This window comes from Ranitomeya imitator, chromosome 2 (genome assembly GCF_032444005.1).
Source record: "Ranitomeya imitator isolate aRanImi1 chromosome 2, aRanImi1.pri, whole genome shotgun sequence".
NCBI lineage: Eukaryota > Metazoa > Chordata > Amphibia > Anura > Dendrobatidae > Ranitomeya > Ranitomeya imitator.
This window is the reverse complement of record NC_091283.1, coordinates 846,582,730-846,608,824: the sequence shown is the minus strand read 5'-3', so window position 1 is coordinate 846,608,824 and position 26,095 is coordinate 846,582,730. Positions and strand designations below refer to the sequence as shown.

At 50.6% G+C, this 26,095-nt stretch overlaps 1 protein-coding gene across 1 annotated transcript in view; it reads left to right on the top strand.

The window, feature by feature from the left end:
* The window catches only part of NRAP (nebulin related anchoring protein), a 141,859-nt gene that overhangs the window by 33,411 nt on the left and 82,353 nt on the right, over positions 1-26,095 (top strand). Inside the window, exons 4-13 of the mRNA XM_069754339.1 lie at positions 85-189; positions 263-349; positions 582-689; positions 2,611-2,715; positions 2,786-2,893; positions 14,775-14,870; positions 15,446-15,550; positions 17,380-17,496; positions 17,782-17,886; positions 22,316-22,423. Coding sequence (XP_069610440.1) covers positions 85-189; positions 263-349; positions 582-689; positions 2,611-2,715; positions 2,786-2,893; positions 14,775-14,870; positions 15,446-15,550; positions 17,380-17,496; positions 17,782-17,886; positions 22,316-22,423 — 1,044 coding nt within the window. The remainder of the gene's footprint in view (positions 1-84; positions 190-262; positions 350-581; positions 690-2,610; positions 2,716-2,785; positions 2,894-14,774; positions 14,871-15,445; positions 15,551-17,379; positions 17,497-17,781; positions 17,887-22,315; positions 22,424-26,095) is intronic.

Here is a 26,095-nt window from a genome sequence, read left to right as displayed (position 1 = left end):
TGCACACAGCGCTTTTATTCCGATGCGGACCCTCCGGGGCTCGGACCAGCAGGACATTTATCCCTCGTTACTTTGTATCCGCAGATTAAATATCGGGAGGACGGAGAACGATTCAAGTCCGTTTTCCACTGGGACATGAAAGATATCGAACGCGATCAGAACTACAAATCTCAGCATGCCATGAAGCAGGTATCTCAGCACTTTGAGGTCGGGGGGATCGGGGGCAGCTTCTGACGTCCATTGACTTTTTTTTTCCCCCCAGAATGTATGTGAGGAGGGTGAATCGTGGCTGTGTAACGTGGACCCGGACATGGTGCGCATCGAGCAGGCGCAGGAGACCATCAATAATGTAAGACCCTCGGAGCAAAGTGGTGGGTGGTCTGGGTGTGAGGCTTTCTGGAGACAGGCGCCGAGATTGGCTCCATCTATAGTTTACACCCAGACTGACAGCAGTGCCCCCCAAACTGCGGCTCCTATAGTGTCATCACCTGAGCGGGGGCCGCCAGTGACAGCCCCACGTGGCGCCATCATCAGTGACTTCCCATGTGGGACTCGCTCCATATGACGATGTTTCCCCCCAGGTGCAGTATACAGAGGAGTACGAGGAGCAGATCAGGAAAGGAAGCTTCCCGGCCATGATCACCCCGGCCTACCAGACAGCACGGAAGGCGGCACAGCTGGCCAGCAACGTAAGTGCCCCATCATACACAGCAACGTAAGTGCCCCATCATACACCGCAACGTAAGTGCCCCATCATACACCGCAACGTAAGTGCCCCATCACACACCGCAACGTAAGTGCCCCATCATACACCGCAACGTAAGTGCCCCATCATACACAGCAACGTAAGTGCCCCATCATACACAGCAACGTAAGTGCCCCATCACACACCGCAACGTAAGTGCCCCATCATACACAGCAACGTAAGTGCCCCATCATACACCGCAACGTAAGTGCCCCATCATACACAGCAACGTAAGTGCCCCATCATACACCGCAACGTAAGTGCCCCATCATACACCGCAACGTAAGTGCCCCATCATACACCGCAACGTAAGTGCCCCATCATACACAGCAACGTAAGTGCCCCATCATACACAGCAACGTAAGTGCCCCGTCACACACCGCAACGTAAGTGCCCCATCATACACCGCAACGTAAGTGCCCCATCATACACCGCAACGTAAGTGCCCCATCATACACAGCAACGTAAGTGCCCCATCATACACCGCAACGTAAGTGCCCCATCATACACCGCAACGTAAGTGCCCCATCATACACCACAACGTAAGTGCCCCATCATACACAGCAACGTAAGTGCCCCATCATACACAGCAACGTAAGTGCCCCATCATACACAGCAACGTAAGTGCCCCATCATACACAGCAACGTAAGTGCCCCATCATACACCGCAACGTAAGTGCCCCATCACACACAGCAACGTAAGTGCCCCATCATACACCGCAACGTAAGTGCCCCATCATACACAGCAACGTAAGTGCCCCATCATACACCACAACGTAAGTGCCCCATCATACACAGCAACGTAAGTGCCCCATCATACACCGCAACGTAAGTGCCCCATCATACACCACAACGTAAGTGCCCCATCATACACAGCAACGTAAGTGCCCCATCATACACAGCAACGTAAGTGCCCCATCATACACAGCAACGTAAGTGCCCCATCATACACAGCAACGTAAGTGCCCCATCATACACCGCAACGTAAGTGCCCCATCACACACAGCAACGTAAGTGCCCCATCATACACCGCAACGTAAGTGCCCCATCATACACAGCAACGTAAGTGCCCCATCATACACCACAACGTAAGTGCCCCATCATACACAGCAACGTAAGTGCCCCATCATACACCGCAACGTAAGTGCCCCATCATACACAGCAACGTAAGTGCCCCATCATACACAGCAACGTAAGTGCCCCATCATAGAACACAAACTAAGTACCCCGATCCTGTACACAGCAACGTAAGTGCCCCATCATACACCGCAGCGTAAGTGCCCCCAATCCTGTACACAACAATGTAAGTGCCCCATCACACACTGCAACGTAAGTGCCCCATCATAGAACACAAACTAAGTACCCCGATCCTGTACACAGCAACGTAAGTGCCCCATCATACACCGCAACGTAAGTGCCCCATCATACACCGCAACGTAAGTGCCCCATCATACACCGCAACGTAAGTGCCCCATCATACACCGCAACGTAAGTGCCCCAACATACACAGCAACGTAAGTGCCCCATCATAGAACACAAACTAAGTACCCCGATCCTGTACACAGCAACGTAAGTGCCCCATCATACACCGTAGCGTAAGTGCCCACAATACTATACACAGCAATGTAAGTGCCCCATCATACACCGCAACGTAAGTGCCCCAACATACCCAGCAACGTAAGTGCCCAATCATAGAACACAAACTAAGTACCCCGATCCTGTACACAGCAACGTAAGTGCCCCATCATAGACCGTAGTGTAAGTGCCCCCAATCATGTACACAGCAATGTAAGTGCTCCATCATACACCGCAACGCAAGTGCCCCCGATCCTGTACATACAATGTTTCTGTATTATCTATCACAGGTGGAATACAAGCGTGGCCATGATGAGCGGGTTTCGCAGTACACCAGTGTCGTGGACACAAAGGATATCTTACATGCCAAGTCTGGAGGACAACAGCGCAGTGATGTAAGAAGCACAATTTCCCCTGCACCACAACGGTGTCATCAGACCCGGACACGTTCCTTTTCTCTCTTAGATAAAATATACAGAAGAATATGAAGAGCAGAGGGGGAAGGGCAGCTACCCAGCATTAATCACACCAGGCTACCAGATTGCCAAGAAGGCTAATGAGCTGGCCAGTGATGTAAGCTTTGGACCAAGTACTTCTTATGAAACTAACATACCAGTTATGGCCACAAGATGGCGATGTAGATCCTTACTACAAACTTCGCCTGTATTTATTCATATACCAGTGGCTGAATAAAACTGTATATAGTGAGCTTGTCCCAGAGGTGATTGAAAAAATCTGTATGTAGTGAGCTCCCTCTAGTGGTGGCTGTATATATTTGTATATACTAAGCTCCCTCTAGTGGTGGCTCTATATATTTGTATATACTGCGCTCCCTCTAGTGGTGGCTGTATATATTTGTATATACTGAGCTCCCTCTAGTGGTGACTGTATAAATCTGTATGTAGTGAGCTCCCTCTAGTGGTGGCTGTATATATTTGTATATACTAAGCTCCCTCTAGTGGTGGCTCTATATATTTGTATATACTGCGCTCCCTCTAGTGGTGGCTGTATATATTTGTATATACTGAGCTCCCTCTAGTGGTGACTGTATAAATCTGTATGTAGTGAGCTCCCTCTAGTGGTGGCTGTATATATTTGTATATACTAAGCTCCCTCTAGTGGTGGCTGTATATATTTGTATATACTGAGCTCCCTCTAGAGGTGACTGTATAAATCTGTATGCAGTGAGCTCCCTCTAGTGGTGGCTGTATATATTTGTATATACTGAGCTCCCTCTAGTGGTGACTGTATAAATCTGTATGTAGTGAGCTCCCTCTAGTGGTGGCTGTATATATTTGTATATACTAAGCTCCCTCTAGTGGTGGCTGTATATATTTGTATATACTGAGCTCCCTCTAGAGGTGACTGTATAAATCTGTATGTAGTGAGCTCCCCCTAGTGGTGACTGTATAAATCTGTATGTAGTGAGCTCCCTCTAGTGGTGGCTGTATAAATCTGTATATACTGAGCTCCCCCTAGTGGTGGCTGTATATGTTTGTATATACTGCGCTCCCTCTAGTGGTGGCTGTATATATTTGTATATACTGAGCTCCCTCTAGAGGTGACTGTATAAATCTGTATGTAGTGAGCTCCCCCTAGTGGTGGCTGTATAAATCTATATGTAGTGAGCTCCCTCTAGTGGAGCAGGGGCTGACTGGCAAATTTTGGCCTGGGGGCACACAGCAGTGGCCCATGAGTAGTGGCTCATCCTTAAAGGGGTTGTCGGATCTTATGCTACATGTCTACAGTCACTATGTGTGAATCCTCATATCGTGTGCACTGTGCGCTGTGAAGATTCTCTGGTGCCGTCAACAGGTGGTCTTGTGACCACAAGCATGCAATATATACAGTGGGGCAAAAAAGTATTTAGTCAGTCAGCAATAGTGCAAGTTCCACCACTTAAAAAGATGAGAGGCGTCTGTAATTTACATCATAGGTAGACCTCAACTATGGGAGACAAACTGAGAAAAAAAAATCCAGAAAATCACATTGTCTGTTTTTTTAACATTTTATTTGCATATTATGGTGGAAAATAAGTATTTGGTCAGAAACAAACAATCAAGATTTCTGGCTCTCACAGACCTGTAACTTCTTCTTTAAGAGTCTCCTCTTTCCTCCACTCATTACCTGTAGTAATGGCACCTGTTTAAACTTGTTATCAGTATAAAAAGACACCTGTGCACACCCTCAAACAGTCTGACTCCAAACTCCACTATGGTGAAGACCAAAGAGCTGTCAAAGGACACCAGAAACAAAATTGTAGCCCTGCACCAGGCTGGGAAGACTGAATCTGCAATAGCCAACCAGCTTGGAGTGAAGAAATCAACAGTGGGAGCAATAATTAGAAAATGGAAGACATACAAGACCACTGATAATCTCCCTCGATCTGGGGCTCCACGCAAAATCCCACCCCGTGGGGTCAGAATGATCACAAGAACGGTGAGCAAAAATCCCAGAACCACGCGGGGGGACCTAGTGAATGAACTGCAGAGAGCTGGGACCAATGTAACAAGGCCTACCATAAGTAACACACTACGCCACCATGGACTCAGATCCTGCAGTGCCAGACGTGTCCCACTGCTTAAGCCAGTACATGTCCGGGCCCGTCTGAAGTTTGCTAGAGAGCATTTGGATGATCCAGAGGAGTTTTGGGAGAATGTCCTATGGTCTGATGAAACCAAACTGGAACTGTTTGGTGGAAACACAACTTGTCGTGTTTGGAGGAAAAAGAATACTGAGTTGCATCCATCAAACACCATACCTACTGTAAAGCATGGTGGTGGAAACATCATGCTTTGGGGCTGTTTCTCTGCAAAGGGGCCAGGATGACTGATCTGGGTACATGAAAGAATGAATGGGGCCATGTATCGTGAGATTTTGAGTGCAAACCTCCTTCCATCAGCAAGGGCATTGAAGATGAAACGTGGCTGGGTCTTTCAACATGACAATGATCCAAAGCACACCGCCAGGGCAACGAAGAAGTGGCTTCGTAAGAAGCATTTCAAGGTCCTGGAGTGGCCTAGCCAGTCTCCAGATCTCAACCCTATAGAAAACCTTTGGAGGGAGTTGAAAGTCCGTGTTGCCAAGCGAAAAGCCAAAAACATCACTGCTCTAGAGGAGATCTGCAGGGAGGAATGGGCCAACATACCAACAACAGTGTGTGGCAACCTTGTGAAGACTTACAGAAAACGTTTGACCTCTGTCATTGCCAACAAAGGATATATTACAAAGTATTGAGATGAAATTTTGTTTCTGACCAAATACTTATTTTCCACCATAATATGCAAATAAAATGTTAAAAAAACAGACAATGTGATTTTCTGGATTTTTTTTCTCAGTTTGTCTCCCATAGTTGAGGTCTACCTATGATGTAAATTACAGACGCCTCTCATCTTTTTAAGTGGTGGAACTTGCACTATTGCTGACTGACTAAATACTTTTTTGCCCCACTGTATATTACCAGACACATTTCGACTAGACTGTTTTGGGCCTTGTTCAATACAGTTGCATTAGGCCATGCAAGTCTACTCGGCATGTGACCGCATGTATGCAAATCACAAACTTGCAGCCACACACCCACCAAATAACCACAGCTCTGCGAGCAACGTGAGAAGCACAAGTCTGCAGTCACATAGAATGACACAGAGTGAATGCACCAATGACACACACACACACATGCACAGCCCCACTGCATAATGACACACACGCACAGCCCCACTGTATAATGACACACACGCACAGCCCCACTGTATAATGACACACACATGCACAGCCCCACTGTATAATGACGCACACATGCACAGCCCCACTGCATAATTACACACACGCACAGCCCCACTGTATAATGACACACACATGCACAGCCCCACTGTATAATGACGCACACAAGCACAGCCCCACTGCATAATTACACACACGCACAGTTCCACTGTATAATGACACACACGCACAGCCCCACTGTATAATGACACACACGCACAGCCCCACTGTATAATGACACACACGCACAGCCCCACTGCATAATTACACACACGCAGCCCCACTGTATAATGACACACACGCACAGCCCCACTGTATAATGACACACACGCACAGCCCCACTGCATAATTACACACACGCACAGCCCCACTGTATAATGACACACGCACAGCCCCACTGTATAATGACACACACGCACAGCCCCACTGCATAATTACACACACGCACAGCCCCACTGTATAATGACACACACGCACAGCCCCACTGCATAATTACACACACGCACAGCCCCACTGTATAATGACACACACGCAGCCCCACTGTATAATGACACACACGCAGCCCCACTGTATAATGACACACACACGCACAGCCCCACTGTATAATGACACACACGCACAGCCCCACTGTATAATTACACACACGCACAGCCCCACTGCATAATTACACACACGCACAGCCCCACTGTATAATGACACACGCACAGCCCCACTGTATAATGACACACACGCACAGCCCCACTGTATAATTACACACACGCACAGCCCCACTGCATAATTACACACACGCACAGCCCCACTGTATAATGACACACGCACAGCCCCACTGTATAATGACACACACGCACAGCCCCACTGCATAATTACACACACGCACAGCCCCACTGTATAATGACACACACGCAGCCCCACTGTATAATGACACACACACGCACAGCCCCACTGTATAATGACACACACGCACAGCCCCACTGTATAATTACACACACGCACAGCCCCACTGCATAATTACACACACGCACAGCCCCACTGTATAATGACACACGCACAGCCCCACTGTATAATGACACACACGCACAGCCCCACTGCATAATTACACACACGCACAGCCCCACTGCATAATTACACACACGCACAGCCCCACTGTATAATGACACGCACAGCCCCACTGTATAATGACACACACACGCACAGCCCCACTGTATAATGACAGGCACACGCACAGCCCCACTGTATAATGACACACACGCACAGCCCCACTGTATAATGACACACACACGCACAGCCCCACTGTATAATGACACACACACGCACAGCCCCACTGTATAATGACACACACGCACAGCCCCACTGCATAATTACACACACGCACAGCCCCACTGTATAATGACACACACAAGCACAGCCCCACTGCATAATTACACACACGCACAGTTCCACTGTATAATGACACACACGCACAGCCCCACTGCATAATTACACACACGCACAGCCCCACTGTATAATGACACACACACGCACAGCCCCACTGTATAATGACACACACGCACAGCCCCACTGCATAATTACACACACGCACAGCCCCACTGTATAATGACACACGCACAGCCCCACTGTATAATGACACACACGCACAGCCCCACTGCATAATTACACACACGCACAGCCCCACTGTATAATGACACACACACGCACAGCCCCACTGTATAATGACACACGCACAGCCCCACTGTATAATGACACACACGCACAGCCCCACTGCATAATTACACACACGCACAGCCCCACTGCATAATTACACACACGCACAGCCCCACTGTATAATGACACACACGCACAGCCCCACTGTATAATGACACACACACGCACAGCCCCACTGTATAATGACAGGCACACACAGCCCCACTGTATAATGACACACACGCACAGCCCCACTGTATAATGACACACACGCACAGCCCCACTGTATAATGACAGGCACACACAGCCCCACTGTATAATGACACACACGCACAGCCCCACTGTATAATGACAGGCACACACAGCCCCACTGCATAATTACACACACGCACAGCCCCACTGTATAATGACACACACGCACAGCCCCACTGTATAATGACACACACACGCACAGCCCCACTGTATAATGACACACACACGCACAGCCCCACTGCATAATTACACACACGCACAGCCCCACTGTATAATGACACACACACACACAGCCCCACTGCATAATTACACACACGCACAGCCCCACTGTATAATGACACACACGCACAGCCCCACTGTATAATGACACACACACGCACAGCCCCAATGTATAATGACACACACACTGTAAGGATTTCACTCACTCAGCTGCGACGGCTGACACTCAGGAGACGTTTTCCTTTAAAGTTCACTGGGTTTATTGCTTCATAAACCATGTGGCAAATAACAGAAAGCAAAATGGGCCTTTGGTTCAGGCAAAGAAAAGCAAGTGTCCAGTTCATCCGGCTCAGTCCTGAAGCCGTAACACACTCAGGAGGGTTTCACCTCCACACATATCTGCTGTGTAAAGGATTAGCCAGTCTTATAAAGAGCTAACCCCACCCAGTAACCCATCACATGATTAGCCATGTGGTCTGACATTACCACAGGTCCTGAAACACATATACAAGATTATGTGCAAGAAAGGAATACTCCGGGCTACATTACAGCAACCAGGCACTTATGTGGCACATACCTCCCATCGACTACAAACCCTTTAGCCACGCTACATACCTCCCCCCTCTGCCTAAAGCCGTGGGGCTTGGCACTTTCCCCCACTAAACAAGGGATTCTCGACAGGGCATCCGCATTACCGTGCAGCTTTCCGGCCCTATGTTCCACATGGAAACTGAAGTCCTGCAGGGCTAAGAACCAACGGGTGACCCTAGCATTTCTACCCTTCGTTTCCCTCATCCACCTAAGTGGGGCATGGTCGGATATCAGTCTAAATTTACGTCCCAGCAGATAGTACCGCAATGTGTCCACTGCCCATTTTATGGCCAAGCACTCCTTCTCAACGACTGAGTAGTTCTTTTCAGACGAGGACAGCTTCCTACTCAGATAGAGAACAGGATGCTCCTCCCCATGTAGTTCTTGGGAAAGGACTGCTCCCACCCCAACATCTGAGGCATCTGTCTGAAGAATAAACTCTTTCTTGAAGTTTGGGGCCATCAGAACGGGTTGCTTACACAAAGCGTTTTTCATTTCTTGGAAGGCTGACTCTGTTTCTTCGGACCACTTAACCATTACTGATTTTGTCCCTTTTAGCAGGTCAGTCAGAGGCGCAGCCATCGTGGCGAAGTTTGGGATGAACCTCCTGTAATATCCCACGATTCCCAGGAAGGCTTTAACTTGTTTCTTGGAAACTGGTTTTGGCCATGTTTGGATTGCCTCCACTTTATTGACTTGGGGTTTTATTTCTCCATGACCCACTATGTATCCAAGGTACTTAGCTTCTTCTTTACCCAAGGCGCACTTCTTCGGGTTTATAGTAAATCCGGCCTCTCTTATAGCATCCAACACCGCTTGGACTTTCTCCAGATGACTCTCCCAGTCCGGGCTAAAGATGACGATATCATCTAGGTACGCAGCAGCGTAGGCCTTATGGGGTGCAAGGACTCTATCCATAGCCCTCTGGAAGGTCGCCGGAGCTCCCTGTAGGCCAAACGGCATCCGGGCATATTGGAAGCATCCATCAGGTGTCGAAAAGGCCGTCTTCTCCTTGGCTTCCTGTGCCATGGGGATCTGCCAATACCCCTTTGTCAAATCCAAGGTGGATATATATCTGGCGTGCCCAAGCCTTTCGATGAGCTCATCAATACGGGGCATGGGATAAGCGTCGAACTTGGAGACTTCATTCAACTTCCGATAGTCGTTGCAAAACCTCCACTCTCCATCAGGTTTTGGGACCAGGACAATTGGGCTCGACCAACCGCTCTTGGATTCCTCAATGACCCCAAGCCTCAACATACGCTCCACTTCCTTGGAGATAACTTCTCGACGAGCCTCAGGAATACGATAAGGTTTCACATTCACCCGCACATGTGGCTCTGTTAGGACCTCGTGCTCTATGACCTTCGTGTATCCTGGCAATTCTGAAAACAGGTCCCTGTTCTTCTGGAGTAACTCCCGGCACTGCTGTTTCTGGGTCTTTGATAGCGTCTCTGCTATAGTAACCGCTCCAACCTCACCTTCTGGGTTGCTTAACAATGATGGAGTTGCTGTCGGCTCTCTATCTTGCCATGGCTTGATGAGGTTGACATGGTAAACTTGGAATGGTTTCCGTCTTCCTGGTTGGTGAATTTTATAATTTACCTCACCAAGTTTCTCGACAACCTCATATGGCCCTTGCCATTTGGCCAAGAACTTGCTTTCCACCGTTGGAACTAACACAAGAACTCGGTCTCCCGGATTGAACTGTCTCACTCTTGCAGACCGGTTGTAGACCCTGGCTTGAGCTTCTTGTGCTTGGAGAAGGTGTTCTTTCACGATAGGCATCACCTTTGCAATCCTCTGCTGCATCAGGGCCACATGCTCAATGACGCTTCTGTGGGGTGTGACTTCGGCCTCCCAGGTTTCCTTGGCTATATCCAGGAGTCCTCGTGGATGTCGGCCATATAGAAGCTCAAACGGTGAGAACCCTGTGGAGGCCTGTGGAACTTCACGAATGGAAAACATCAGATAGGGTAAGAGACAATCCCAGTCTCTACCGTCTTTCTCTATAGCTTTTCTCAGCATGCTCTTTAGGGTCTTGTTAAACCTCTCAACAAGGCCATCTGACTGGGGATGGTACACCGAGGTCCTCAACTGGGAGATTTTCAGGGCTTTGCATAGTTCCCTCATCACCTTGCTCATGAAAGGAGTCCCCTGGTCAGTCAGGATCTCCTTTGGCAGACCTGTCCGGGAAAAGACATGGACCAACTCGCGGGCTATGCTTTTTGAGGAAGAATTTCTCAAGGGAATTGCCTCAGGATAGCGTGTGGCATAGTCCAGGATGACTAATATATACTGATGGCCCCGAGCTGATTTAACTAAGGGACCGACCAAGTCCATGGCAATTCTCTCGAACGGTACCTCAATAATGGGCAGTGGCACAAGGGGGTTCCGGAAATGAGGAGTAGGAGCAGTTAGCTGACATGTAGGGCAGGACCTGCAATAGTTCACTATTTCCCGGTGACACCCAGGCCAATAGAACCTCTGCACAACCCGTTCCTGCGTTTTTTCCACCCCCAGGTGTCCACCCAAGATGTGTGAATGGGCCATGTCCAACACTTTCCGTCTATACGGACCCGGCACTATCAACTGCTCTACCAACTCCTCCCGTATTTTCGTGACACGGTACAACAATTCCCCCCTCAACAGAAAATGGGGAAATCTTTTGTCTGCCCCCGGCTCCTGTACCACCCCGTCAATAACTGTGACATTATTAAAGGCTTCCCTCAGAGTGGGGGCCCTATGTTGGGCAGTCCCAAAATTTTCACCGGTAACTTCTAACTCCAGAATGTCAGATGTAGGGGATACTTCCTCCTCATCCCCAACCAGAACACAAAAAGGAAAACTGTCTGCCTCTGGGTGTGGCGATACCCTTCCAGGGTTCACTGGTTCCCTGCCAGGGAGCTCAGAACCATTTCCCCACAAATCCCAAAACAAACAGAAATCCCGGCCAATAATTATAGGGTGCAACAAGTCCTGAACCACGCCGACTATGTGGGACTCAGTGCCACATGCTGTTTCAATGTCCACCCTGGCCATAGGGTAGTCCTTTGCATCACCATGTATGCACCGCACTCCGACCTTCTTTCCTGGGAGCAGGTGGAGAGGAAAAGTGGCCCTCACCAGGGCCACCTTTACGGGACACGCTTGAGGTCCCTCGTTGGATGGAGAGTTCACACTACAGGCTGGATACGCATAGTATGAACAACGGCGTCCCATGCTGCAGTCCATCTGCTCAGTGGCTTGGGAACAACGGGCAGCTATATGTCCTGGCTTGTGGCACCTCCAACAAATAATATCACCCGTGGGGACCTTGGTCACCACCTCCCCCGCCCTTTGTGACCTTGGACGCACCACCCCTTTTTGGGACTCAGCTGCCTTCTGGGACCCCCAGTACGGCATGGGCTGCCTCCCGAAGGAGCCTTCCAACCCTTGGTATCTCTCAACCAGTCCGATCAGCTCGTCGGCATTCTGGGGATCACCCTGGGCAACCCAAGACTGTATAGGCCTCGGGAGGGAATGGACAAACCGATCCATCATCACCCGTTCTACCATCTGTGCAGGCGCAGAGGATTCTGGCTGCAGCCATTTCTGGACCAGGTGCAACAGATCAAACATTTGGGAACGAGGTGGTTTGTCCCGGTGATAGCCCCAGGAGTGAACTCGCTGTGCCCTGACAGTCAGTGTCACCCCCAAACGTGCGAGAATCTCGGCTTTCAATTTGTGATACTCTTTGGCATCCTGCAAGGTCAAATCATAGTACGCCTTCTGGGGTTCTCCCGTCAGGTATGGCGCAAGTACCTCTGCCCACTGCTCTGGCGGAAGTTTTTCCCTCTCAGCGACCCTCTCAAACACCGTCAGGAAGGCCTCAACATCATCCCCGGGAGTCATTTTCTGCAATGCGCGTCTTACCGTCTTCCGGACGTGGGTGTCATCAGCCAAACCTGGGGTTGGGGCGCTCGCCTTGCCCTGGATGGCGGTTGCCAGAAGCTGCATCTGCTGCCGTTGCTCCTGCTGACTCTGCCGTTGCTCCTGCTGACTCTGCCGTTGCTCCTGCTGGCTCTGTTGTATCTGCTGCATCAACAGCCTGTTGGTCTCTTGCTGCCTTTGCTCCTGCTGTGACTGCATCTGGACCAAGTGTTTCAGCAAGTCCTCCATTTTCTCCGGCAATGCTTGCTGGCTTGCAACAGCCTTGACCCAGGACATTCAAAAATAAACTCACGTCTCCGCTGGGAACGCTGCCCGCATTCTCCACCAATTGTAAGGATTTCACTCACTCAGCTGCGACGGCTGACACTCAGGAGACGTGTTCCTTTAAAGTTCACTGGGTTTATTGCTTCATAAACCATGTGGCAAATAACAGAAAGCAAAATGGGTCTTTGGTTCAGGCAAAGAAAAGCAAGTGTCCAGTTCATCCGGCTCAGTCCTGAAGCCGTAACACACTCAGGAGGGTTTCACCCCCACACGTATCTGCTGTGTAAAGGATTAGCCAGTCTTATAAAGAGCTAACCCCACCCAGTAACCCATCACATGATTAGCCATGTGGTCTGACATTACCACAGGTCCTGAAACACATATACAAGATTATGTGCAAGAAAGGAATACTCCGGGCTACATTACAGCAACCAGGCACTTATGTGGCACATACCTCCCATCGACTACAAACCCTTTAGCCATGCTACAGCACACACAGCTCACACACACGCACACAGCTCACACACACGCACACAGCTCACACGCACACGCAGCTCACACGCACACGCAGCTCACACGCACACGCAGCTCACACGCACACGCAGCTCACACACACACGCAGCTCACACACAAACACACACGCAGCATCACACATACACATGCAGCATCACACACGTAGCTCACACACACATGCAGCTCTGACACAAATGCATCACACACACGCAGCTCACACACACACACATGCAGCTCTGACACAAATGCATCACACACATGCAGCCATCACACACATGCAGCCATCACACACATGCAGCCATCACACACACGCAGCCACCACGCACATGCAGCCATCACACACACGCAGCCATCACATACACACCAGGTACCTCATACACACATGACACACATGCAGCATCACACACACACACACACACCAGATACCTCATACACACATCACACAATCTCCTATGTGGTGCAGGGGCAGCTGATGTCCACATGCAGCTCTTCAGTTTCTCCTGCTCACAGCTCTGCACTGTCCCGGCACCTCCCCCGTCTCTCCTTCTCTGCCGGGATAACAGATAAGAGCAGGAGAAGCTGGAGCTCCATGCACACACAGGCGGGTATGCTGACCTTTCATCTTGATTACTGCTGGCTCTGTCCCTCAGAGTGGCAGTGCCGCACAGGAGCCTGCTCATCACATACTGCTGCAGCCTACATATCGAGGCTGCTGGCGAGATGATGCCGACCCGCGCACTACAGGTGCGCTATGTATTACAATCACTGCTAGTCCTCCAGCGGCCCTGTGCAGCTGCTTAGGCACCGGCCCGGGGGGCATGTGCATTCCTGCCACCCAGCCCAGTCCGCCCCTGTAGTGGAGGATGTATAATCTGTATGTAGTGAGCTCCCCCTAGTGGTGACTGTATATATTTGTATATACTGAGCTCCCTCTAGTGGTGGATGTATATATCTATGCAGTGAACTCCTCCTATTCTTGACTGTAAGTAGCCAGAATGTCATAATTTCACCTGGACACAGATCTCCTACAGATCCATGTTGCAGTCAGTGAGCCTCTTAATGCCCTGTGCTTACAGTAGACGCCCGTTGCCTTATTATCCATGCTGTAGCCCCTGCAGGAGGGTCAGGCCCGGTGGTGGGTGGTGGGGGTACACAGTAATACACACAGTAGGTATTTTTGTGGCCGCGGTGTTCCTGCAGAGTCCTGAGTGTCATCTCTTCCCTCCTCTTGTCTCTGCGGCAGGTGAAGTATCACCAGCGATATCAGAGGGAGATGAAGGGTAAAACAAGCGCCACAGACGTCTCCTCCACCGGGCAGAGTACGGAGCAGCTGAGCCAGGTAGGCGACCAGACACGGGGTGCAGAGCTGTCAGTCGTCCACCTGTCCATCACCTCCATCTCCCAGGGCAGCACAAATCACAGACTGACGGCAGCATGTTAGATAAGACGCTTAAAGCCCATTATGTGATCAATCGAGCGACTCTCCCTGGGCGGCGGCGCTCACCCACTCCCTGGGTCCAGTTATACGATGTCCCACATAAGTCTCTTATGAATTTACTAAAAGGCAAATCCTGTATAGATATAGATACAGATAGGAGCCGCATGGTCTGGTGCAGCTCCCCATACAAGCCAGGATCACACTGTATCTGTCTGGTGTTGTATCTTTCTGTTCCACCACTAGGGGGCGCTGTCTGTAGTGTATTATCCCCACACTGCACATGTGTATCCTTCCCATGACCATACACAAGAAATAGAATGTACCTGTATGACGGCGATTCTGGCGGAGTCCTGGTTACATTATGTGCTGCCGATACATTATGTGCTGCCGATACATTATGTGCTTCCGATACATTATGTGCTGCCGATACATTATGTGCCGATCCATCTTATATGTGGATGCGTCTTTTGGGGCAGGAATATGATGAGGATCTGGAGGAGTACAGGGGGAAGGGCAGCTTTCCAGCAATGATCACCCCGGCTTATCTCAGCGCCAAAAAGGCTAATGATATCGCCAGTGATGTGAGTATTGTGTCAGGGTATAGCGCACAGGTCTATGTGTATCTGATGTATGGATGATCAGTGTATGTATGACTGGTGTATGGATGATCAGTGTATGTATGACTAGTGTATGGAGGACAGGTGTATGTATAACTGGTGTATGGAGGACAGGTGTATGTATAACTGGTGTATGGAGGACAGGTGTATGTATGACTGGTGTATGGAGGACAGGTGTATGTATAACTGGTGTATGGAGGACAGGTGTATGTATAACTGGTGTATGGAGGACAGGTGTATGTATGACTGGTGTATGGAGGACAGGTGTATGTATAACTGGTGTATGGAGGACAGGTGTATGTATAACTGGTGTATGGAGGACAGGTGTATGTATGACTGGTGTATGGATGATCAGTGTATGTATGACTGGTGTATGGATGATTGGTGTATGTATGACTGGTGTATGGATGATTGGTGTATGTATGACTGGTGTATGGATGATCGGTGTATGTATGACTAGTGTATGGAGGACAGGTGTATGTATGACTGGTGTATGGAGGACAGGTGTATGTATAACTGGTGTATGGAGGACAGGTGTATGTATAACTGGTGTATGGAGGACAGGTGTATGTATAACTGGTGTATGGAGGACAGGTGTATGTATAACTGGTGTATGGAGGACAGGTGTATGTATGACTGGTGTATGGATGATCAGTGTATGTATGACTGGTGTATGGATGATTGGTGTATGTATGACTGGTGTATGGATGATTGGTGTATGTATGACTGGTGTATGGATGATCGGTGTATGTATGACTGGTGTATGGATGATTGGTGTATGTAGGACTGGTGAATGGATGATCAGTGTATGTTTGACTGGTGTATGGATGATCAGTGTATGTATGATGGTGTATAGAGCACAGATGTAGGTATAATTAATTGTGTACCGTATGAGATCAGTGTATATGATTACTAGAAGGAGAATTGGTGTCTGTGTGACTGATGTATTTGTTATGGAGTGTACATGTATGAATGACTGGGGTATGTCTGATGAATTGGTATATGTGTGACCAATGCATGGAGGATAGGTGTATTCGTTTCTGATGTATGGCGGATAGGTGTGTGTATAACTGAGGTATAGAGTATACGTGTACACATGACTGGTTAATGGAGTTTGGGTGTATGCATGATTAATTTATGGATGACAGATTTATGTATGATTGATGTATGCATGGTCGTTGTATGTATGATTGATTTAAGTACAATAGGAATATGTATGATTGATGTAAGGATGATCAGGTGAATGTATGATTACTGTATGAATAGGTGATGTATGGACGATAGGTGTATGTATGATTGATATGTGGATGACCAGGTGTATGTATGATTGTATGGATAGTCGGTGTGTGTATGATTGATGTATGGATGGTCGGTGTGTGTATGATTGATCTATGGATAGTCTGTGTGTATGATTGATGTATGGATGGTCGGTGTGTGTATGATTGATGTATGGATAGTAAATGTATGGATAGTTGGCGTGTGTATGATTGATGTATGGATAGTCTGTGTGTATGATTGATGTATGGATGGTCGGTGTGTGTATGATTGATGTATGGATGGTCGGTGTGTGTATGATTGATGTGTGGATAGTAAATGTATGGATAGTTGGTGTGTGTATGATTGATGTATGGATGGTCGGTGTGTGTATAATTGATGTGTGGATAGTCAATGTATGGATAGTTGGTGTGTGGATGATAAGTGTATGTATGATTGATGTATGGATGATAGGTGTATGTATGATGGGCTGTTCATCTGTGTATCCGTTGAATCCATGGCTTATGGTTGTATTTCAGGTTAAATATAAGAAAGACCTGTGCAGGATGAGGGGCGCTGCCCAATACCACACCCTGACTGCAGAGGACAACCTGGCACTGAAACAAGCCCAGAACGTGAACAAACTCGTCAGTGAGGTGAGTGGCAGTCATAAGGGGCCATCACAAGAGGTCCACACCACCACGGGACATAGGGGGCTCCACTAACAACCCTTCCTGGAGGCCCTTTAGTGATCACATCCAGCCTAGTAGAAGCAGTAGTGTTCACCTCTCCATATGCCACCACATGGGGTGCAGGATTAGAGGGTCCTCCATACAATTTCACCCTGCGTTGCTCTTGTCTTGGTCTTGCCCTGGTAAGATCTGTCAGTCTGGTCTCCCATCTCTATAATGGCCCTGCTTCCTCATCTCTGTGTCTTCTAGGTGGGATACAAGAAGGACTTAGAGAACAGTAAGGGGCACAGCATCAACTACTGCGAGACGCCCCAATTTCAGAACGTCAATAAGATCGCCAAATACACCAGTGATGTAAGTACGACCCCAGGACCGGCGCCATCCCCCACACTCTGAGCGTTCACTGCTGCTAAGCTCAGGGCCTGATCTCCATGTCCTCCTGGAATAAAGAGGGGGGTCCCCCAGAACGTGCACCGTGAAGCCAATCCTAATATATAGGCAGCAACTCGCTCCTATAATCAAGAGAGGCAGATGCACGGCCCAGGAGAGGATGGAGAGAGGCAGATGCAGGGCCCAGGAGAGGATGGAGAGATGCAGGTGTACGACCCAGGAGAGGATGGAGAGAGGCAGATGCACGGCCCAGGAGAGGCTGGAGAGATGCAGGTATACAGTCCAGGAGAGGATGGAGAGAGGCAGATGCACGGCCCAGGAAAGATGTCGGAGAGAGGCAGATGCACGGCCCAGGAGAGGCTGGAGAGAGGCAGATGCACGGCCCAGGAGAGGATGGAGAGAGGCAGATGCACGGCCCAGGAGAGGATGGAGAGAGGCAGATGCACGGCCCAGGAGGGGATGGAGAGAGGTAGATGCATGGCCCAGGAGAGGATGGAGAGAGGCAGATGCACGGCCCAGAAGAGGCTGGAGAGAGGCAGGTGTACGGCCCAGGAGAGGATGGAGAGATGCAGGTATACAGTCCAGGAGAGGATGGAGAGAGGCAGATGCACGGCCCAGGAGAGATGTCGGAGAGAGGCAGATGCACGGCCCAGGAGAGGCTGGAGAGAGGCAGATGCACGGCCCAGGAGAGGATGGAGAGATGCAGGTGTACGGCCCAGGAGAAGCTGGAGAGAGGCAGGTGTATGGCCCAGGAGAAACTGGAGAGAGGCAGGTGTACGGCCCAGGAGAGATGTCGGAGAGAGGCAGGTGTACGGCCCAGGAGAGATGTCGGAGAGAGGCAGGTGTACGGCCCAGGAAAGATGTCGGAGAAAGGCAGGTGTGTGGCCCAGGAGAGGCCGGAGAGAGGCAGGTGTATGGCCCAGGAGAGATGTCGGAGAGAGGCAGTTGTACGGCCCAGGAGAGAGAGAGGGGCTGGAGGGCTGGAGAGAGGCAGGTGTATGGCCCAGGGGAAGCTGGAGAGAGGCAGGTGTACGGCCCAGGAGAGATGTCGGAGAGAGGCAGGTGTACGGCCCAGGGGAAGCTGGAGAGAGGCAGGTGTACGGCCCAGGAGAGATGTCGGAGAGAGGCAGTTGTACGGCCCAGGAGAGATGTCGGAGAGAGGCGGGTGTACAGCCCAGGAGAGAGAGAGGGGCTGGAGGGCTGGAGAGAGGCAGGTGTATGGCCCAGGGGAAGCTGGAGAGAGGCAGGTGTACGGCCCAGGAGAGATGTCGGAGAGAGGTGGGTGTACGGCCCAGGAGAGGCCAGAAAGAGGCAGGTGTACGGCCCATGAGAGATGTCGGAGAGAGGCAGGTGTACAGTCCAGGAGAAATGTTGGAGAGAGGCAGGTGTACGGCCCAGGAGAGATGTCGGAGAGAGGCAGGTGTACAGTCCAGGAGAGATGTCAGAGAGAGGCGGGTGTACGGCCCAGGAGATGTCGTAGAGAGGCAGTTGTACGGCCCAGGAGAGATGTCGGAGAGAGGCAGGTGTACAGTCCAGGAGAAATGTTGGAGAGAGGCAGGTGTACAGTCCAGGAGAGATGAAGGAGAGAGGTGGGTGTACGGCCCAGGAGAGATGTCGGAGAGAGGCAGTTGTATGGCCCAGGAGAGATGTCGGAGAGAGGCAGGTGTACGGCCCAGGAGAGATGTCGGAGAGAGGCAGTTGTACGGCCCAGGAGAGATGTCGGAGAGAGGCGGGTGTACAGCCCAGGAGAGAGAGAGGGGCTGGAGGGCTGGAGAGAGGCAGGTGTATGGCCCAGGGGAAGCTGGAGAGAGGCAGGTGTACGGCCCAGGAGAGATGTCGGAGAGAGGTGGGTGTACAGCCCAGGAGAGATGTCGGAGAGAGACGGGTGTACGGCCCAGGAGAGATGTCGGAGAGAGGTGGGTGTACGGCCCAGGAGAGGCCAGAAAGAGGCAGAGAGAGGCAGAGAGATGTCGGAGAGAGGCAGGTGTACAGTCCAGGAGAAATGTTGGAGAGAGGCAGGTGTACGGCCCAGGAGAGATGTCGGAGAGAGGCAGGTGTACAGTCCAGGAGAGATGTCAGAGAGAGGCGGGTGTACGGCCCAGGAGAGATGTCGTAGAGAGGCAGTTGTACGGCCCAGGAGAGATGTCGGAGAGAGGCAGGTGTACAGTCCAGGAGAAATGTTGGAGAGGCAGGTGTACAGTCCAGGAGAGATGAAGGAGAGAGGTGGGTGTACGGCCCAGGAGAGATGTCGGAGAGAGGCAGTTGTACGGCCCAGGAGAGATGTCGGAGAGAGGCAGGTGTACGGCCCAGGAGAGATGTCGGAGAGAGGCAGTTGTATGGCCCAGGAGAGATGTCGGAGAGAGGCAGGTGTACGGCCCAGGAGAGATGTCGGAGAGAGGCAGGTGTGTGGCCCAGGAGAGGCCGGAGAGAGGCAGGTGTATGGCCCAGGAGAGATGTCGGAGAGAGGCAGTTGTACGGCCCAGGAGAGAGAGAGGGGCTGGAGGGCTGGAGAGAGGCAGGTGTATGGCCCAGGGGAAGCTGGAGAGAGGCAGGTGTACGGCCCAGGAGAGATGTCGGAGAGAGGCAGGTGTACGGCCCAGGGGAAGCTGGAGAGAGGCAGGTGTACGGCCCAGGAGAGATGTCGGAGAGAGGCAGTTGTACGGCCCAGGAGAGATGTCGGAGAGAGGCGGGTGTACAGCCCAGGAGAGAGAGAGGGGCTGGAGGGCTGGAGAGAGGCAGGTGTATGGCCCAGGGGAAGCTGGAGAGAGGCAGGTGTACGGCCCAGGAGAGATGTCGGAGAGAGGTGGGTGTACGGCCCAGGAGAGGCCAGAAAGAGGCAGGTGTACGGCCCATGAGAGATGTCGGAGAGAGGCAGGTGTACAGTCCAGGAGAAATGTTGGAGAGAGGCAGGTGTACAGTCCAGGAGAGATGAAGGAGAGAGGTGGGTGTACGGCCCAGGAGAGATGTCGGAGAGAGGCAGTTGTATGGCCCAGGAGAGATGTCGGAGAGAGGCAGGTGTACGGCCCAGGAGAGATGTCGGAGAGAGGCAGTTGTACGGCCCAGGAGAGATGTCGGAGAGAGGCGGGTGTACAGCCCAGGAGAGAGAGAGGGGCTGGAGGGCTGGAGAGAGGCAGGTGTATGGCCCAGGGGAAGCTGGAGAGAGGCAGGTGTACGGCCCAGGAGAGATGTCGGAGAGAGGTGGGTGTACAGCCCAGGAGAGATGTCGGAGAGAGACGGGTGTACGGCCCAGGAGAGATGTCGGAGAGAGGTGGGTGTACGGCCCAGGAGAGGCCAGAAAGAGGCAGAGAGAGGCAGAGAGATGTCGGAGAGAGGCAGGTGTACAGTCCAGGAGAAATGTTGGAGAGAGGCAGGTGTACGGCCCAGGAGAGATGTCGGAGAGAGGCAGGTGTACAGTCCAGGAGAGATGTCAGAGAGAGGCGGGTGTACGGCCCAGGAGAGATGTCGTAGAGAGGCAGTTGTACGGCCCAGGAGAGATGTCGGAGAGAGGCAGGTGTACAGTCCAGGAGAAATGTTGGAGAGGCAGGTGTACAGTCCAGGAGAGATGTCAGAGAGAGCCGGGTGTACGGCCCAGGAGAGATGTCGGAGAGAGGCAGTTGTACGGCCCAGGAGAGATGTCGGAGAGAGGCAGGTGTACGGCCCAGGAGAGATGTCGGAGAGAGGCAGGTGTACGGCCCAGGAGAGATGTCGGAGAGAGGCAGGTGTACGGCCCAGGAGAGATGTCGGAGAGAGGCAGGTGTACGGCCCAGGAGAGATGTCGGAGAGAGGCAGGACAGGTGTACAGTCCAGGAGAGATGTCGGAGAGAGGCAGGTGTACAGTCCAGGAGAGATGTCGGAGAGAGGCAGGTGTACGGCCCAGGAGAGATGTCGGAGAGAGGCAGTTGTACGGCCCAGGAGAGATGTCGGAGAGAGGCAGGTGTACGGCCCAGGAGAGATGTCGGAGAGAGGCAGGTGAACGGCCCAGGAGAGATGTCGGAGAGAGGCAGGACAGGTGTACAGTCCAGGAGAGATGTCGGAGAGAGGCAGGTGTACAGCCCAGGAGAGATGTCGGAGAGAGGCAGGTGTACAACCCAGGAGAGATGTCTCGAGAGAGGCAGGTGTACTGTGCGGCCCAGGAGAGGATGGAGACTGTGCAGCAATGTGTCACAGGCAGTGTGTAATCTCCACGTCTTGCAAGGAGGGAGACAGGTGATTGGTTAGTGATAGTCTGACATCATCTACAGGAACTATGTAGATCGGAGGAGGTTCTGTAGTAAGCACAGTAGAATACACAGGGATGCACGGTTTTGTAGGTGTCGTCACATTTACGTCTTAGATGCAATGACCCCATTACTCTGTTCATGTGGATTAAACTTTCCACCCTTATTTTCTGCAGCTGAAATATAAAGAAAAATACCAGAATCAGATGAAAGGACATTATGAAGGAGTTGGTATGGATCGCCGCATGTTACACGCTATCAAGGCTGGGACCCTTGCAAGCAACGTAAGTGTCTGAAGGTGAATGGATGGAGAAATTGATGCTTCTGATGGTTACTCTATAAGTCTGTTTGCATTGAGCTCCCTCTAGTGGGGACAGCAGGGCCGTATTTAGAGTTTCTGCTGCCCCAGGCACTTTTAGTGCTGCCTCCCCCTTTGGTGAGTATGACACTATGGGCAGTGACTTTGCCATAAATCTCTGATGTGAAAGTCGCCTTTTGCAGCAGATCGGGCAGTTTTTCCACATCTGCCGTGTAACGGATCACTTACAGCAACACTGCGTTCGGCCTCATTCATTCCCTATGGGACTCGCGGACATGTGCGGCATGTGCGGTTTTGCCGCGATCCGGCAAATGCAGTACTTGCAGCGTTTTTTTGTCTCACCGCCAAGTGCAAAACCGCAAGTGCCGCACATGTCCGCAAATAGACATCACTACCTGTCCCTGCACCTTGCTAGCTCATCCCTAACCATCCCTCCCTGACCTAAAACTACACGATAAAGCTTTACAAAAACAATTTATTAACTGACGTATTCCTATGATAATGAAGGCTCCAGACTACGGCGTAGACTAGGACGGGCAGTCTCCGGGTCTCCATTCTCTCTGTGCACACCCTCAGTCCCTGCCTCACTACCTGTGCACAGACATCCCTCCACCGGACCCGGTAATCGCCGCTCGCAGTAGCATACCAGCAGAGGAGTATGTCGGTTTTCTGGCACCCGGGGCAAGAATTCATTTTGGCGCCCCCCAGCACATATGTGATTTGCACACTTAGTCATGTACCGACGAGCCGCTCTCCCTAATGCTCTCAAAATTCAGTGAAAAACTGAGAGAAGCAGAAGAGAAGCTCGATGTCACAGGACCACAAGTATGAAATCGCATATGAGTGAAGTGTCCATGTGACGACTACTGGAACCTGCAGAGCTGAATCCTGACATCGCAGCTTCTGAATTCTCACAACGCATGCACTGCACACTACTAGGATTCTCCCTTGCCGGTGGACGGTCATGTCAGCACAAGTATGTGATTTGTATACCTCTGGCCACATTCCGACTAGACGTGCCCGACCTCGCTCAGTTCATTTTCATTGACTGAGGCCACACATATCTAGTCAGCACGTGACCGCATGTATGTAAATCGCCGGCACGAGAGAATCCTGACAGCGTGCAGTGCGCACTGTGAGAACTCAGAAGTCTGCAGTCACAAAGAATGACTGCAGACTCATCACAAACCTGGACATCCCCTTTAATGCTCCTAACAAATAAAACATGAGAGTTAGTCAGTATCACAAATAACATTTACATCCGGGTACCTTATAGGTGACGTCGCCTCTGGAGCCGTTCTTCTTCTTTTCTTCATCTTGTCCAGACCCCATGATGATTTTTCTCATCCACAGCCGTCTCTGCAGACTTCCATCTTCTCCGCTCTTTTGCAGAAAATCTCCACATGATGCCCTTAAAGATGCAAGTGTCATTATAATGTTCCTCAATGAAAAATTGCCCCTCACTATATTGTCTGCAGAAAATATGACCCCCACACTGTCCCTCTTATGGTACATGCTCTTCACACTGACCTCTCCTTTCCATACTGGCCCCCTCTTCACACTGTGTCCTCCCATAGTGCCCAGTATTTATACTGTACTCTCTTATCACACCCCCTCCTTGGTATACTGTCCCCTCCTGGCTGTGCCCTTACACTGTCCCTCCATGCTACGCCCCCACTACTCAGTTTCTATTCTGTGCCCACTCACTTTTCTCCCCCCATACTGTCTCCTCACACTAGTCCCCTCCCTCCTCATACTGTCTCCTCTCACATCCCTCCTGTTCACCATACTGTCTCCTCATATATTTACCCCCTCGATTTCTATACTGCCTGTGCACCTGACTCCCCATACTGTGTCTGCACACATCCCATCACCCTCACTCCCCGTACTCTGTCCACATACATTTTTCACATCGCTACTCACTGTGCCCGCATACATTCCCCCGTTTGCTCCCCATACTTACTGCACCCACCCCCCCGTACTGTTTCCTCATACATGCCCCCTGTTCTGTCCTCACTAAATGAGGCAGGCTCATATGTAGTTATACAGTCAGCTAAACCGCTATACTGGAGTCCAATAAGGAGACTGTGGTTGAGTCTGTGCTTTATTAAACGTAGTGGTATATTGATGCGGTGAAACTGTGAACAATGATATACATAGAATCAGTGCATGGCATAGAACAGATACATAATACACAAGATATACATTATGCATAACATTTAGAAAGCTAGTGACTAAACTAGGAGTACAACTGGTTAAACTAAGCTAATATAGAGCAGAAATATCTATAGGAAGCATAAAGACATACCGGCAATGCAATCGCAAGGGGGATGAAGTGAAGCGTCTTTCCTTGAAGGCAAACCGAAGAAAGTGAAAGGAAAAATGGAGGGAAATGGAGGCTGAGCTACCATAATGCATTGCAAAGGAGGAGGAGAATCAGACATGGATAATACAAAAACAAGATTGAACTGCCAACATAACTCTGACCGCTAGAGGGAGCCAAAGCACTAAAAACAAATAAAGATATGAACATCCATACTGAGAAACCTGCAATTACGCAAACAGATAATCAGGGTAACAATATTAGATGGCGGAGACAGAACACTCCCCGTCTGGCATCAACGGATGTCACTACTCCTTTCTTCCGAAGGCAACAATAGGACCAGTTCAGATACCGGTCTGGAAAATGTCTTAGGTTCATTCCCTTTGGTCATCCTTAGCTCAACTTTGCGGACGTTGCCGTCCTTGCTCGGGAACGTTGCGGTAACTAGACCAAGTGGCCACTGGTTCCGGTGAATCTGACAGTCTTTCACAAGAACAAGGTCACCTATGTTCAGATTAGGTTTAGTAGATTGCCACTTCGTCCGTGGCTGCAGGGTAGACAAATATTGTTTGCGCCACCTGTCCCAGAAAGTATTTGCAAGACTTTGTACCTGTCTCCATTGGCGCTTGTAGAGGTCCTTCGCGTCGAATCCTCCTGGAGGGGCACTGGACAGTCCTGTTTTCTGGGTAAGTAAAGTAGCTGGAGTCAATAACAAAGGCTCCTCAGGGTCGTTAGGAACTGGAACCAGGGGTCTTGCGTTAATTATAGCTGCACCTTCAGCCATGAAGGTGATGAGACTTTCGTGGGTGAGTCTCGCTGCTCCTTCTTGAAGAAGAGTGGAGTCAAGAATTCTCCGTACTAGACCAATCATTCGTTCCCAAGATCCTCCCATATGTGAAGAGTGAGGTGGGTTGAATGACCATGTGCAGCCTTGGTCACTGAGGAACCTCTCGAGAGTCTTATAGTTTAGATTTGAGGGTATTCCTAATTCCTTTGCTGCACCAACGAAGTTAGTACCTCTGTCTGAACGTATGTGCTTGATAGGACCACGGATGGCCATAAAACGTCTTAAGGCATTGATGAAGCTTGACGTGTCAAGGGACTCGATGACCTCTATGTGGACGGCTCTGATTGACATGCAAGTGAACATGACTGCCCAACGTTTACTATTGGCTTGGCCGCCTCTCGTACGACGTGTAACAACTGACCAAGGCCCAAACACATCGAGACCAACGCTAGTAAAGGGAGGGTCTGGGCTGAGTCTATCTGCTGGTAGGTCAGCCATCTTTTGGGTTTGAGTTGAACCACGAAGCT